The sequence below is a fragment of the Capsicum annuum genome, chromosome 7, assembly GCF_002878395.1.
Source record: "Capsicum annuum cultivar UCD-10X-F1 chromosome 7, UCD10Xv1.1, whole genome shotgun sequence".
NCBI classification, from domain to species: Eukaryota; Viridiplantae; Streptophyta; class Magnoliopsida; order Solanales; family Solanaceae; genus Capsicum; species Capsicum annuum.
Window position 1 is genome coordinate 78,467,618 of NC_061117.1, and position 15,435 is coordinate 78,483,052.

Genomic DNA, 15,435 nt, shown 5'->3' on the forward strand with positions numbered 1-15,435 from the left:
ACCTTTGAGGTTGAGATTAGAAAAATGAATGTTCTCTTTATTTTTTCATGCGTGTAAATAACTTTCCAGCATCAAGGATATTAATTATGGCCACTCTGTTTATTTCACAGGCTTGTGGAAGTGGCCGGTCTTTATCTGTTTGGAATCTTCCAGCTTATGAATGCGTTTCACGTATTATGACAAGTGCTGCTATCCAGGATGCCTTATTTGATGATAATCAAGTCAGTTCTTTAACTTACATCAAATTCCAAATAGTTTTGATGGTTCCTGTGTTTTTCAAAGAGAATTCATAATTATCCTTCTTTAAATCACCTGTCTTTGATGGGTTCCTCTGATTCTCGTTGTGTTGTTGTTTGCAAGCAGTACTATAGGTCTTGTTAGATCAACACACTATTGCAGTTGTGTGACCATCTCATCTAGAGAGAACATACTTTTATTTACTTAATTTATATCTCCAACACGTCCACCTACGTGTGTACTTGATTTTTTTCATGAGCCAAAATGTGGATTTTTTGTAATAATAGGTGACTGTGAGACTCGAACCGTAGAGCTCTGCTCTGGTATTATGATAAGAAAATGAGCCTCGAGTCTTAACTCTAATTCAATCCCCAAAGTTAGTTCATGAGGTGAAGATTGCCCAAGATCATATAAGGAGATCAAATCCTCATCCGACAACAGATGTAGGACAAACTCAACACCCTCTGCACCTAGGTCTTCCCGTTGAAGCGTGAACGATATAATATTGGAGCCCAACATCAGGTAAAATTACAATTTGGGATGAGCCTCGTGAGCTAAAATTTTATTTACAATAGCGTGAACAATAGCTTTGATACCATGTTGAGGTCGTGTGATCTTCTCATCTAAAAGTTTATGTCGTTAAAAAGAGCATACTTTATTTACTTCATTTATATCTCTAACAAAGCAATTCATTATTTGATCTCACCTATCTTCTTATACAACATTTAAGAGTGAAGATAGTTATAGCTAAATTGATTTCATCCTTACAAGAAATGGCATCGCCATATGTAAGGACTAGAATGTTTATGATAGGAATCATTGCCACCAACTAGTTTTGGATGTAAAGCAAACGAGTGAAGAACAGAGAGCAGTTGCCCAGAATTGATAATTCAATGATGCGCACAACGATACAAACCAAATAATCCATACATTTCGATTTGTTTTCTTACTTTCCTTTTTAGTCCATTTCAAAAGATTCTTCTTTCCTTTGTTGGCAACTTTTTAATTTTGAACTTTTTGCATGACATTTTTAAGATCACAAGATTAAGAGACATTTTGGTACGTTCTACATATCTTTTGTTTAAGACTACAAGATTCAAAAGTCTTCCTTTCTTAAACTGCGTGCCAAGTGAAAACCTGAAAAACAAATTAAAACGGAGGGTGTAACATTTAAGAACAGACTACAGAAGGAGGGAGCGAGAGCATGAAACTTAAAAGCATACACAGATACATAGGGTGCCATGAAAAAACATTTTCCTTAGAAAATACTCCCTCTGTCCCATTTTATGTGTCGCCATTTGACCGGGCACGGAATTTAAGAAATAAAGTAAGACTTGGTAATGTTTTCCAAATTGCCCTTTATCAAAAAATGTGCTACTTGCTTTTTTTTTAATTAAGTGAGACCAATAAGGATAAAAGTGGAATTGTGTCTTTAAATAGTTACCAAATAAGGAAAGATGACATTCTTTTTGGGACGGACTAAAAAGGAAATGATGACACAAAAAATGGGATGGAGGGAGTTAGTGGTTTCTTATTTTTTTAGTGTTTGGTAGGTAATCAAAAAATACTGTCCCAAGAGCATTTATATGCAATCTAGGAAAATATTATGGGGTAGGTGTGGGGATAGGGGTGTCAGGCGGTGTGGGTTGGGTCAGGGGCATTGGGGGTTAGAGAGCTGACGTTGAATTTGGAATGCCACTTATGGAGCTTGTTATTCCTACTCCCATCGGGAAAATGATTTTCCTTAATCTCAACTTTATATTCATAAAAAAATGCTCTACAAAATCATTTTAACCAACCATTGGAAAGTTGGAAAACATTTTTCCATACCAAACACACCCATCATAGTGGAAAGTAATGACAACTGCATTAGGAAATTAACATGTGAAGTTAGGTCTGTCTCACTGCCTAAGACCTTAGCCACAATGGTTGTGGAAAGACATTGAAATACAAAACTTGTACAAAAGAGTATATGATAGTTTTTTCGAGAATGGTAACAAGAGCGAAGCTGCTGGGGTGCGGGTGTTTGATATGGGTGCGGATCGTGCGGTCGGATCCTTCATGATTTAAATGTTAATATTGGGGGGGGGGGGGGGGGGGGGGGGGGGGTACGAATCTAGATACAGATGCAGGGATTCGAGTAAAAATAATCCAATATTTGAAAATAGAGAAAATATGCCTAAATTATGGTGGACTAGTTTGGATGGAAAGAATGCACGGATTTTTGAGAGCAAGGTTGAATATATAATTATTATTAAGTACAAATGAATTTCTTTACTGTTTTTTCCTATTGCAAGTGATATAAAGGCCATGATAGGCTTCTTGAGTTCATTATGCATTTATCAGTTATGTTTTTTCCTTTGAGAAAGTAACAACTTGTATTTGATTCCAAAAGTCAAACCTGCCACAACATGTTAGTGGTTTTCATAGTTACAATGTAGGAGAGTATCAGGAAGATCTTCAACCCTATATCACAAATTTATAAAGAACCTAATCCATAACTGATTTTAGATCTTCCAAATACTCCTGTTTTCACCAACAATGAAACAAAAGTATGCAACTCATCTTCATCTTCTGAATGTTGTTAGTTCAGGAAGCACCTGAGGTTTCTTTTGTTCCACACAGACCACCAAATGCATGCAAATATGATTTTCCATCTTTCTCTATGACCAAAAATGTTAGCATAGCTACTCCAGATTTTCAGGTTTCTACTATTCTCCTTGGCATCACCCAGTTCAGACCCTTCATATTGATGAAGATTTTCCACAAAAGATTAGTGATCATCCTACAGTGTAGGAAGAGGTAAGTGACTGTCTCAGCCTCTTCTCCATATAGGAAACATCTTGGACTCAGCTGGATACCCCTTTTCATGAGGTTTTCCTCAGTCAACTGCCTGTTTAGCAAGAAGCCTAGTAAAGCAAGAAACTTTGTAGAGGATGTTTACTTTCCAGATAAATATCCAGGGCCAACGACCAACGCGTGAAAAAGATAGAACTATTGTATCTATTTGAAGTAGAAAAAGAATCATCACATGGTAGCACACATTGACTTGGAGAAAGCGTACAATAGAATGCATAGATATGTCTTCCAGGGGTATTGAAACAAAAAGGAATTGTTAATAAATATATACATGACATAAAGGATATTTTACAAAGAATCCGTCACAAGTGTGAGAAAAGTGAACAGAGATGAAGATATTACCCATAACCGTGGGTTTATACTAAGGATTATCCTTGAAAGACCGTACATATTTACCCAAATTATGGATGAACGAACAACTAATATACAAGATAGATTCTTGGTGTATGTGACTAGCAAATGGTATTATGTTAAAATGATGAAACTAGTGTGGGAATATCTACCAACAACTTGAACTATGGAAAAAATACTTTGAAGAGTTGGGGTTTTAAGATACGGAAAAGGGTCAAATATACACTTGTACTATCAGAAATAGTTTAAATATACCCCTCATTGTGGTTATCAAAAAATAATACTCGTTATACTTTTGGTCCAGATATGCCCCTTCCGTTATACTTTTGGTCCAAATACACCCCTCGTTATACTTTTAGTTCAAATATACCCCTCTCATTATACAACAACAACAACATACCCAGTATATTCCCACCAAGTGGGGTTTGGGGAGGGTAAGTGTACGCAGTTCATACCACTACCTCAAATGTGAGATAGAGAGGCTGTTTCCGATAGACCCCCGGCTTAAAATAGAACAATCTAAGTTACAGAATAGTAATAGTAAGAATAGTAAAAAAAACAAGATATAATAGGGATTAGCAAACTTAATAATGCCATAAACAAGATACCCCAAGTAACACACCAAAAGATACCATGCCCTAAACTCAGACTAACCTTCTACCCTAATCCGGCTCCTCCATAACTTCCTATCCAAGGTCATGTCCTCAGTAAGCTGGAGCTGCTCCATGTGATGTCTAATCATCTCCCTCCAATATTTCTTCGGTTTACCTCTACCACGCTTGAAACCATCCTCAGCCAATTTCTCACACCTCCGCACTGGGGCATCCGTGCTCCTCCTCATCATATGACCGAACCATTTCAACCTCGCTTCCCTCATCTTGGCTTCCACCGAAGCCACACCCACCTTATCTCGAATAACCTCATTTCTAGTCCTGTCTTTCCTAGTACACCCACATATCCACCTAAGCATTTTTTTCTGCCACCTTCATCTTCCGGATGTGGGCCTTCTAAACAGGCAAACACTCCGCCCCATACAACAGCGCCGGTCTAACCACCACTCTATAGAACTTGCCTTCAAGTTTGGGAGGTACCTTTTTGTCACACAAGATTCCAGAGGCAAGCTTCCATTTCATCCACCCTACCCCAATCCAATGAGTGACATCTTCGTCAATATCTCCTGAATCATAGACTCTAGATACTTGAAATTATCTCTCTTACTTATAGAATGAGTATCAAGCTTAACAACCACATCAGACTCATGATACACCTCGCTGAACTTACACTCCAAATATTCCTTCTTGGACCTACTCAACCCTAAACCCTTTAGACTCAAGAGTTTGCTTCCAAACCTTCAATTTAGCATTAACTCCACTTCGTGTCTCATCAATCAAAACTACATCATTCGCGAAAAGCAAACAATAAGGCACCTCACCTTGAATGTGTTGCGTTACCCCTCTCATTATACATTGGCACAAATTTGTCCTCAATTGTGATAGAGGTGCACGTGTCAAGTTCAAAATCAAATGACCATTCCTAATTTTGAATACCCAATTTCTTTAAAAACCCACCCGTTTAACCCGAGTTGGCCCATTTCTTTTTTCATCTCCTCTTTTGTTGCCGAAAAAAATGGTATGTCCAGCAATAATCATCAGAAAAATCAGACAAGCAAGCTCGTTATTGCTGAAGTCACTTTTTCCCATGACATCAACTTGAAAATATACTATACATGGCTGCCAAGTTGCTGAAACTTGATCCAGAACCAGCTCCAAATAAGATTAATTGGAAATTGTGGCAGAAAAGATAATGGTACATCAGTTGACATCTCCAATTTTTCCACTATTGCACAATCAACTAGTAACAAATAAAAACGTAAAAATTATGAGATGCTAATATACATATAAGACACTGAGCTGAACAAATGACTTAACCTATAGTTATTAGCTAGGACACTATTTCGCGGGTTCGTCGCAGCAAGCGTTTCACAGCTGAATTTGTGAAATTGGCATCTTAGTGGATGAAGAGCTTAGACTGTAGATAGTGGATGTTAAGAGGATTAGCGATAGGTTGATGACTGTTAAGTTGGTCATTGGGGGGTTTACTCTGAGCGTGTGTAGTGTTTATGCGCCGCAGGTGGGCTTGGATGGGGAGGAAAAGAGGCGATTTTGGGAAGCTTTGGATGAGGTGGTGATAGGAGTGCCTAGTTCTGAGAAGATTGTTATAGCAGGGGACTTCAATGGGCACATGGGAGGCTTTGGCGATGTGCATGTTGGTTTTGGTTTTGGGGAGAGAAATGAAGAGGAGCTGTCCTGTTGGATTTTGCGAGGTCCTTTGGGTTGGTAGTGGTGAATTCGAGCTTCCCGAAGAAGGATGATCACCTGATCACCTTCCGAAGCGCGATAGCCAAAACTCAAATTGACTATTTGCTGCTTAGGAGAGGGGATAGGGTGTTGTGTAAGGACGGTAAAGCCATTCCGAGCGAGAATCTTTTGACCCAGCATAGGCTTTTGGTAATGGACTTGGGTATTAAGAAAGATAAGAAGAGAAGAGGTAAGGAAGGTAGACCTAGAATTAAGTGGGGCGGCTTAACGCCGGCGACTGTGCGGGATATAGAGGAGAAGGTGGCGGGAATGGGGGTGTGGGAGTTTAGAGGGGACATGGATGGTATGTGGGATAGGGTGGCTAGATGCATCAAGGAGTCTGCTAGTGAGGTGTTAGGTATTTCCAGGGGCCGGGATGGTCATCGTCCGGGGGATTAGTGGTGGAATGAAGAACCTAAGAAGAAAGTGGAGATGAAGAAGGGGGCGTATGCTAAGTTGGTTGAGAGCAAGGATGAAGATGAGAAGCGGGCTAATAAGAAGGAGTACAAGACAGCTAGGAAGGAGGCTAAGTTAGCAGTTATGGCAGCCAAGACGGCAGCGTTCGAGAGCTTGTATGCGGGGTTGGAGGAGAAAGAAGGGGAAAAGAGGTTGTTTAGGCTTGCTAAGACTAGGGAGAGGAAGGGTTGTGACCTCGATCAGGTGAAGTGCATTAAGGAGGAGGATAGTAGAGTGTTGGTGTAGGACGGTCACAGTAGGAAGAGATGGCATTCGTACTTTGATAGGTTATTGAATGATGAAGGGGATAGAGTTATTGTGTTAGGGGAGCTGGAGCATTCAGAGGAGTGTCGTGATTTTAGTTATTGTAGACGCTTTAAGGTATAGGAGGTCAGAAAGGCTATTCACAGGATGCGTAGGGGTAGGGCGACGGGGTTTGAAGAGATTCATTTGGATTTTTGGAAGTTTTCTGGCAAGGCTGGCTTGAGATGGTTTACTGATTTGTTTAACGACATTTTCAAGTCGGTGAAAATGCCCGAGGCTTGGAGATGGAGTATTGTGATCCGGGTGACATTCAGAGTTGCAACAATTATAAGGGTATTAAGTTACTGAGCCACACTATGAAGATTTGGGAGAGAGTGGTCGAGTTGAGGTTGAGAAGGATAGTGTCTTATCTCGGAGAACCAGTTTGGATTTATGCCCGGGCGTTCGACGACGGAGGCAATTCACCTGGTGCGGAGACTGGTGGAATAGTATAGGGAAAGGAAGAAAGATCTGCACATGGTGTTTATCGACTTGGAGAAGGCGTACGACAAAGTTCCTAGAGAGGTTCTTTGGAGATGCTGGGAGGTGAGTGGGGTCCCGATGGCGTATATCAGAGCAATCAAGGACATGTATGATGAAGCTAAGACCCAAGTGAGGACGACGGGAGGAGATTCTGAGCATTTCCTTGTCTTGAAAGGGTTGCATCAGGGATCTACTCTTAGCCCATTTTTGTTTACTTTGGTGATGGATGTGTTGACACGACATATTCAAGGTGAGGTGCCTTGGTGTATGCTTTTTGCAGATGATGTAGTTTTGATCGATGAGACGAGGGGAGGCGTGAATGCTAAATTAGAGGTGTGGAGACAGACCATTGAGTCTAAAGGGCTCAGGTTGAGTAGGAGCAAGATAGAATATTTGGAATGTAAGTTTGATGACTTGAGGTAGGAAAACGAGGTGGTTGTTAGGTTGGATTCCTAGGTGGTTTGTAAGAGGGATAGTTTCAAGTATCTTGGGTCCTGATTCAGGGGAATGATGAGATTGACGAGGATGTCTCCCACCGTATTGGGGCAGGATGGATGAAGTGGAAGCTCTCCTCGGGGGTGTTGTGTGATAAGAAGGTGCCGCCCAAGCTTAAAGGCAAATTCTACAGGGTGTCAGTCCGTTCGGCCATGTTGTATGGAGCAGAGTGTTGGCCAGTCAAGAACTCTCACATTCAAAAATTGAGGGTGGCGGAAATGCGGATGTTGCGTTGGATGTGTGGGCTTACTAGGGGTGATAGAGTTCGGAATGAGACTATTCGGGAAAAGGTTGAAGTGGCTTCGGTGGAGGACAAGATATGGGAAATCCGATTTAGATGGTTCGGTCACGTGATGAGAAGAGACACGGATGCCCCGGTTCGTAGGTGTGAGAGGCTAGCGTTGGATGGTTTCAGGCGGGGTAGGGGTAGATCGAAGAAATATTGGAGAGGTAATCAAGCGGGACATGGAACAGTTTGGATCGTTGGGGTAGGACATTACTTGGTAGGTGTATTATTCTTGTTAGGTCAACTTGTTGCAGGTTTATTACGAATTTCTTTAATATTCCTTGGGGATGGCGTATTTATGTCTTGTCATATTGTCCCATACTTTATCATGGATTTGTTTATTATTCCTTGTCTTGAGCTGGGGGTCTTCGGAAACAGTCTTTCTACTTCTCCAGAGGTAGTGGTATGGACTGCATACATCTTACCCTCCCCAGACCCCACTGTGTGGGAATACACTGGGTTTGTTGTTGTTGTTGAAACAATACCAATATTTTCATTCCATTGGCAACATGCTAAGATCTCATTCAAACTACACTTTTTGGTGTATCATGACTGGGATTTGAGAAAGGAGATGAAGGATCACTGGTGATACCATTTTTCCGGCCACAAAAGTGAAGAAGATGAAAGGAAAAACAAAAATGGGTTAGGTCGTTAAGCTGGTGGATCTTTTAAAAATTGGATATTTAAAATTGGGGTGAGTCATTTGATTATGATCTTAACACGTGTTCATTAAAATTAAGGGTAAATTTGGAGAAAATGTCATAAATAGTCCCTTAACTATAAGAGTAGGTCTAAATAGTCCCTTAACTATTTACTTATCCGTTTTGATCCTTGAACTATTTAAAAATTTATCAAATTTGGTCTTTGACTATTTTTTATAAAAACAACGTAGGATTTATATTAATGAAATTCCTGCTTTCGTGAAATTAAATCGTAACCCATTTCCTCAATTGTTTCTCTCTTCTTGCCACCTTTTCCTCAAAGTCTTCTTGTGAAAAAATCCCTAACCTCAACAATTCGAAATAAAATTTCTCACGAAGAAGACAAATTCTAATAAAAGGAAGTATATTGTTGTTGCTAATGACTTGAATATGCTATGTCCCGGAGAAGATGACAATAACGATAAAGTTCGATGCAAGAACAAACTTTTATTACCATTTAAGACAATTTGAACAAAGGAAAATTCAAGACAAAGATTTTGGGCATGGTCTGAGTAGTTTAAATAAAGTGGCTAGTGAAAATTAATAGCAAAAAATGGCAAAATCGCGGGAAAAAGTAGCAGAAAGAGAGAATCTCACGGAGGCAGGGTTCCGTTAGTATAATCCTACGTTGTTTATATTAAAAATAGACAAATATGAAACTTGATAAAAATTCAAGACGGAGATTTTATCGTTAAAATTTCCACTAAAATTCGTCTTGAATTTTGCTTTGTTCAAGTTGTCTTTAATGGTAATAAAAGTTTGTTCTTACATCGAACTTTGTCGTTATTGTCATCTTCTCCGGAACATAGCATATTCAAGCCATTGGCAACAACAATGTACTTCCTTTTATTAGAATTTGTGTCTTCTTCCGTGAGAAATTTGGATTTTTTTACAAGAGGAATTTGAGGAAAAGGTGGCAAGGAGAGAGAAACAATTAAGGAAATGGGTTACGATTTAATTTCACGAAAACAAGAATTTCATTATTATAAATTCTACGTTGTTTTTATAAAAAATAGTCAAAGACCAAACTTGACAAGTTTTTAAATAGTTAAAGGACCAAAAGTGATAAGTGTATAGTTAAGGGACTATTTATGACATTTTCTCAGTAAATTTGTGCTATTGTATAGTGGGAGGGGTATATTTAAACTATTTCTGATTGTATAGGGGTATATTTGACCCTTTTACGATAAGTAGAAGTAGGAAAAAATATGAGTGGTACAAGTTCAGTTTGCATGTTAAAGAAATTGAGGTGAAACCAGACGACATTGCGTTGCCAAAATGCAAACAATTCAGATCTTTCGAAACTGGTAAGTGGCAACAATTCAGATCTTTTGAAACTGGTGACTGGCTAACAATTCAGATATCTAAGTGAAGTCTTTTATGAAATTGGCATAACAGGTGAAGATGTTAATGGATAAAGTTAAAATGGAGGTTCGACAAAACCGAGTTACTATGTAGGAAGTTTCTACACTTACCTTAGTGGGGTGTTCTCCATAAGTCTTAGTTTGGTGAAATATTTGTATATCGATTATGTGAGATTCAGTGAAATGACGCTCCTTTTGTCGCAAGGACAATTAATGATATTATGGAATGAAATGGACCAAAAATTGAGCAAAATGTATACATACCGTTCATATAACTGATCTCCAACTAGTTTAGTATTGAAGTGTACTTTTGTTTAGATAAGGATTTTATTTAGAGAGTACCAAGATGGTACAGAAAAAGGTACATGACTTAGCGGCAAACTCTACAATCCGATACTACATATTGTCTCCTAGCTAGTGCAAAAAGTCCAAACTGTACTAACTAATCATATCTTTAGTGCTGCTATAACACCAAAAGTACAGATTCTTAATGCATTTATGTTAATACTCTAAAAATCTGTTACGTCTTCCCATCAAAGCATGCCTTGTTTCTTTCCAGCCATAGGGTCCACATTATGCAATTGGGAATAGTTCTACATATTGGCTTGAAGTGTTTTTTGACCTCCTGTGATTGCCACACTTACCAACAAGCTACTAATTTCTCTGGTAACACCAAAGATATGCCCATTCTGTTAATGGAAAGTTAACAACAACAACAACAACATACCCAGTATATTCACACCAAGTGGGGTCTGGGGAGGGTAAGTGTACGCAGTTCATACCACTACCTCAAATGTGAGATAGAGAGGCTGTTTTCGATAGACCCCCAGCTCAAAATAAAACAATCTAAGATAAGATAAGGAATAATAATAAAACAAGGTACAATAGCAATTAACATATTCAATAATACAATGTTAATGGAAAGTTAACATTATCTTGAAAATCTATAATACTAGAAAAGATGTTCAAACTGTTTCTTCCTCTAAACTTTGGAAATATCATCTGCTGCACAAGGAAAAAGCTCTCCTCTGTAACTTGTGTGTTTGGCAATCATCCTAGCTGCTAGCCAACCAAAAAAAGCAGCTTTCACAGGTGCTTTGATTTTCCAAATGATCTTCATTATTCTTCCATGGCCAGTTGGAAATTCCTTGACTAAACTGCTGCAAAAACATTTTGTAGCAGTTATTGACTGAGAATACCTTATCCCTACTGTTAACCCAAATTAGCCCGTCTGCTGTCTTAATTCTACTGAACATGAATTCAGTATTTGGCAAAATCTGTCTATTTACCAATCATTTTGATTTCTTCTTAAAGTACTTGTTGAAGGAGGGCAAAGGGGCTAGTCATCCCTCACCTTTGCATGGCCAGCTACCAACCAAAAGGGAAAGGGAAAAGAAAATAAAACTTACCCAAGCTGATGATTATTATATTTTTGATAATGGGCGGCGGTAAAATTCGAGCTCAAAACTTCTCTCTATTCTGATACTATGTTGAAGTGACAACCAATCTCATCTAAAAGCTGAAGCTGAGCACAGATCTTTGTACTTAGATTATAGTAAATCTCAACAAGCACTAGCCTTCCAAATATTTTATCTTTGCACTATTTTTACTTAATGTTCTTTTCCTGCAGAAAGTGTAGTATAATTCTTTTTGCTTAATGTAATCCCTTTTGCATATATGTTGCCTCTTTTTGTGCCTGTGGACTATCTAAGTTCAATCTAGTTGATTGCAGTCTTCTATCCACCACTGTGGTGGGAGTAGCTAATTCCGTCAAATGCTTTTTGGTTATTTCCAGTTCCTTTAATCCTAAGGAGCTTTAATTTTCCTGTCAGGTTTTGGCGGTTGGAGCGGAGCCACTGCTTAGCCGCTTTGACCTGAATGGAGATATTGTTTCACAGATACCATGTGCTCCTGAGTCATTGTTTTCCATTTCTGCACATCCTTCAGGGGTAAGAGACTACTTTTCTTTAGTTTCGTGATAGTCATATTTTCACCGGTGTGATCAGCATTTTTGGGTAGATTTGTAACTCTCCTCTTTTTTTTTTTTTTCTATAAAAAGCTAGAAATAGCATATACACCAAAACTGAAGTTGAATCACCATTGTGGCAGGAAGGATATAGTACAACGTTTAATTATCGTTATTGGTCACAGTTTCACTTGTACATTACTTTCAGGTCACAGCAGTAGCTGGTTACGGTGGTATAGTGGATATTGTATCACAATTTGGAAGTCATTTGTGCACATTCCATTGCAGAGCAGTTCAGAAGTGACTGCCAATGCAGCTTATTTAACTTGGGGACATTGAAAGATGATGGGCAAGACAGGAAAAATTGCTCAAGGATAATCAACTTTTTCTCTGAAAAAACTTGGTCACCATGTACTTGCAGCGAACTATATGAGTTTTACCTCAAAAATGAAATTTAGCCCTGTTTCATCAGCTTGTGGTAGGGGTTACTACTTACAAATACTAGAGCTTTTTCTAGTGAAGTCATATGGATAGCTGATGAAGTACCACTTTGAAGTAACTATTGCCAGCAAAAATGAAACATTAGTTTCTCAGGACCAAAATAAGTGGTCTAAGGTTTTTGACTTCCAGCGCACCCAGTACGAAAATCATACATCTCATTAAACTGCCATCTATCTGTTTCCTAAAGCGACGCTTTGGACCAAATTGGTGAAAAACTAGATGACCATTTATTTCTTCACTAGTGTCTGATTTGCACGTGTCCCCAGCAAATAGTATACCATAGAAATGAGAAACAAAATTTTTAGTGAAAATATAAGCTGAAATTTATGAATAATCAGGCTGTTCAAACAGCTTTGATGAATGACAAATGATTATATTTGAACCTTCATGACAAGATGGCAACCAAATGAGCAAATTCAAATTTCCTGTAATTATTATGCATGCATTATTTTGTATATGGTATTTTCTTATTGTAACATATAAATATAGGAGTTACATACCCCGTTACTTAAAATAGAAGAAAAGGAGATGCAAATATTGAAACTTCTAACTAATTCCAATACGCTTTATGAAGAAAACAATGAACTACTGATTTATCTTATTAGTTACGTCAAGCTATTGCAACCAATGGATCGATCAAATGAAGCCCTTATGATTTTTCAAAAAACATACGATTTTGAAAAAAACAATAATTTGAGAGGAGAAACTATACCTTGGTACCAAAAACCAACAGAATCACAGTTGTATGATATGCTCCACTCTACTAAATTCACTCCACTAATTTTTTTGACCCATTTTTACAATTACGTCTCTAATTTGATTCACCAATGGATACACCATCATAGAAGGGCAATCCTTTTTTTTTTTTGTCACACTCATAAAATAAATGAAGAAATCATTCACAACCATAACATACTACACCTACCATTTCATTAACTAATCCAAATTCTATAGCAAACATAATTCACACACACACAAAAGTAGTAAAGTTCAATGATATGATTTTACACGCTACAAGAACCTAACTAAAAGTCCTATTTCGAAAGTTGTCCTCCTTCAGTATTGCATTGTGTGAAGATTCTTCATTAGGCCGCATAATCGATCAAGCCGACTCTGCATTCTCCCTTTGCCGCCTCTGATCACCATCTAAAATCCACCCTCGCTTGTCAACTAACAGTAATTTGAAACTTACATAATGTAACAATCCTTGTAGTGATTTTTAGTATTTTATAGGTTTTGATTATTTTGCCTCTCTTCGTCGTTGTCTTATAACATAGTTTCAGGAGTGGGTGGAACGATCCCCAAAGTGTTCGGGAGAGTTTTATGCGAGGTTTTGATTTTAAAAACTTTTAAGTTGATATAGTTGACTTTAGTCAATATTTTGTGATCCGAGCGTTAGATGAAAAATTTGCCTGTTCAATCAACTCTGGAATATTGATTTTGAATTAGTAGCTTGGTTGGTTTGGGTTTTGAGGTTTTCAGCTTGATTTTGAGTCTTTAGACGAGAAATTAGTTTTATGTTGCCTAGAGCTGGTTTTGGGGATAACTCATTGTTAACAACCTCTATTGGTAATTCTAGTTGTCCCATTGATTCTAAAGTGCCAAAATTAGTCTAGTAACATACTTGAAATGTGTTCACGAGATTTCAAACGTATTCTGAGGGTCCGTCGAAAAATATTGAGCTAGTTTAGTTGCTGATGCTGGTGCCATGCAGCTTCTTCATCGCATTTGCGGTCCAACCCTTACGTTTGTGATGAAGGAGGTCCTTGTACATCGCGTTTGCAGAGGGAGGACCATATTCGCAATGAAGGGTGCCTCTGGGCTGGGTTAGGTTTTGCCTTGACGATTGTGGGGCCTAGGTTGCGTTCGCAATAAAGGCAAGGCCTGGCATCTTTAAAATGTGAAATTTCAGCCACAAACTCCATTTTCACCATTTTTAGGGCTTTGAAGCTCAAATTAACGTGATTTCAAGAAGATTTTCTAGATCTAAACTTCGAGTAAGTTTCTAAAACTTGTTTTCATCATTACCCACTGATTAAATTGTAAAATCATCTTCAAATTATGGTTTTTTAAACTTGCTATTTTGGAGTTTTATCGGTAAAGGTGAAATATTAATATTTAAATAATTTCTAACTCGATTTCAACTTCATTTTTAGTGAATTTTTGATTTGAAACCCTTAAACATGGGTAAAGTGATTTTCTACTAAAATTTTAGTTTTACCCATTTATTTTGGAGTTGATTTTTAAGGTAATTTTGGACCCAAAACAAAAGTATGTAAATATGGGTATCGTTGGTCTCATATTTATGTGTAGATCTCATATTTGAATAAATTGAACCTGCTCGGAGGCATTTTGGGGAATTGGAATTTCTCTTTGATTCTTAGGGTTGTCATTTGGCTTTCCCGATCGTCTTTAAGGCAAGTAGAGATTACCTGACTCTTTTCTAAGGTGTTTATGTGCTATGTGCTAGTCACTTGTATATTGTAAAAAACTAGGTATTTATGGGTCCTATATAAATGAGATGGGGAGCATTTATGCGGGTACCAGTGTTTATTGTTCAGTTAAAAATAATATAATGAACATCTCGACTGTTATCTCTACTTGTTGACATGTTTATGATAAATTATGTTGATAAATAACTTGTTAATTATGCATAAAATGATAATGATTATGTACTTGAGGGTTGAATCATTTTTGTGGAATTTGATGAAAAAATTAAAGTTTAGTAATTGCTTAAGATATAAAGAGATTGAGGTTAGTAACTGCTTAAGGTATAAAGAGATTGAATTTATAAATAAGAAGTTAAAAGATGAATCTTGGTGTAATTACCATGTATTGTGAATTAAGGTGAACTTCTAAATATGTTTGTTAAGAAGTATATTTCCCCTGTGAGTATTTCAGTCTAGTTGTGTCAGAGATGGGAAAAGGTAGGAAAGTTATCATGTAAAGTATGCTGTGGATTGTGTGAATACTTAATGTTTATCTTATTTAGATTGATTATCATTATTGTGATGCCTGTGTGGGTTATCATTATTGTGATGCCTGTGTGGGTTTTTGTGAACCTTATCATTGATTT

General features: G+C 37.8%; 1 protein-coding gene across 3 annotated transcripts in view; it reads left to right on the top strand.

The window, feature by feature from the left end:
• Positions 1 to 12,790, top strand: part of LOC107878012 (THO complex subunit 6) — a 54,263-nt gene extending 41,473 nt beyond the window's left edge. Inside the window, exons 11-13 of one of the 3 annotated variants that reach the window (XR_001676680.2) lie at positions 111 to 221; positions 525 to 759; positions 11,725 to 11,841. Coding sequence is in view for 2 of the 3 variants with exons in the window: in XM_016724856.2 (XP_016580342.1) it covers positions 111 to 221; positions 11,725 to 11,841; positions 12,067 to 12,162 (324 nt within the window). In the remaining variant the exon portion in view is untranslated. Of the gene's footprint in view, positions 1 to 110; positions 222 to 524; positions 760 to 11,724; positions 11,842 to 12,066 lie in introns of those variants that run through there. The other 2 variants (XM_016724856.2, XM_016724857.2) reach the window with 2 other exon arrangements.
• Positions 12,791 to 15,435: the final 2,645 nt, after the last annotated feature.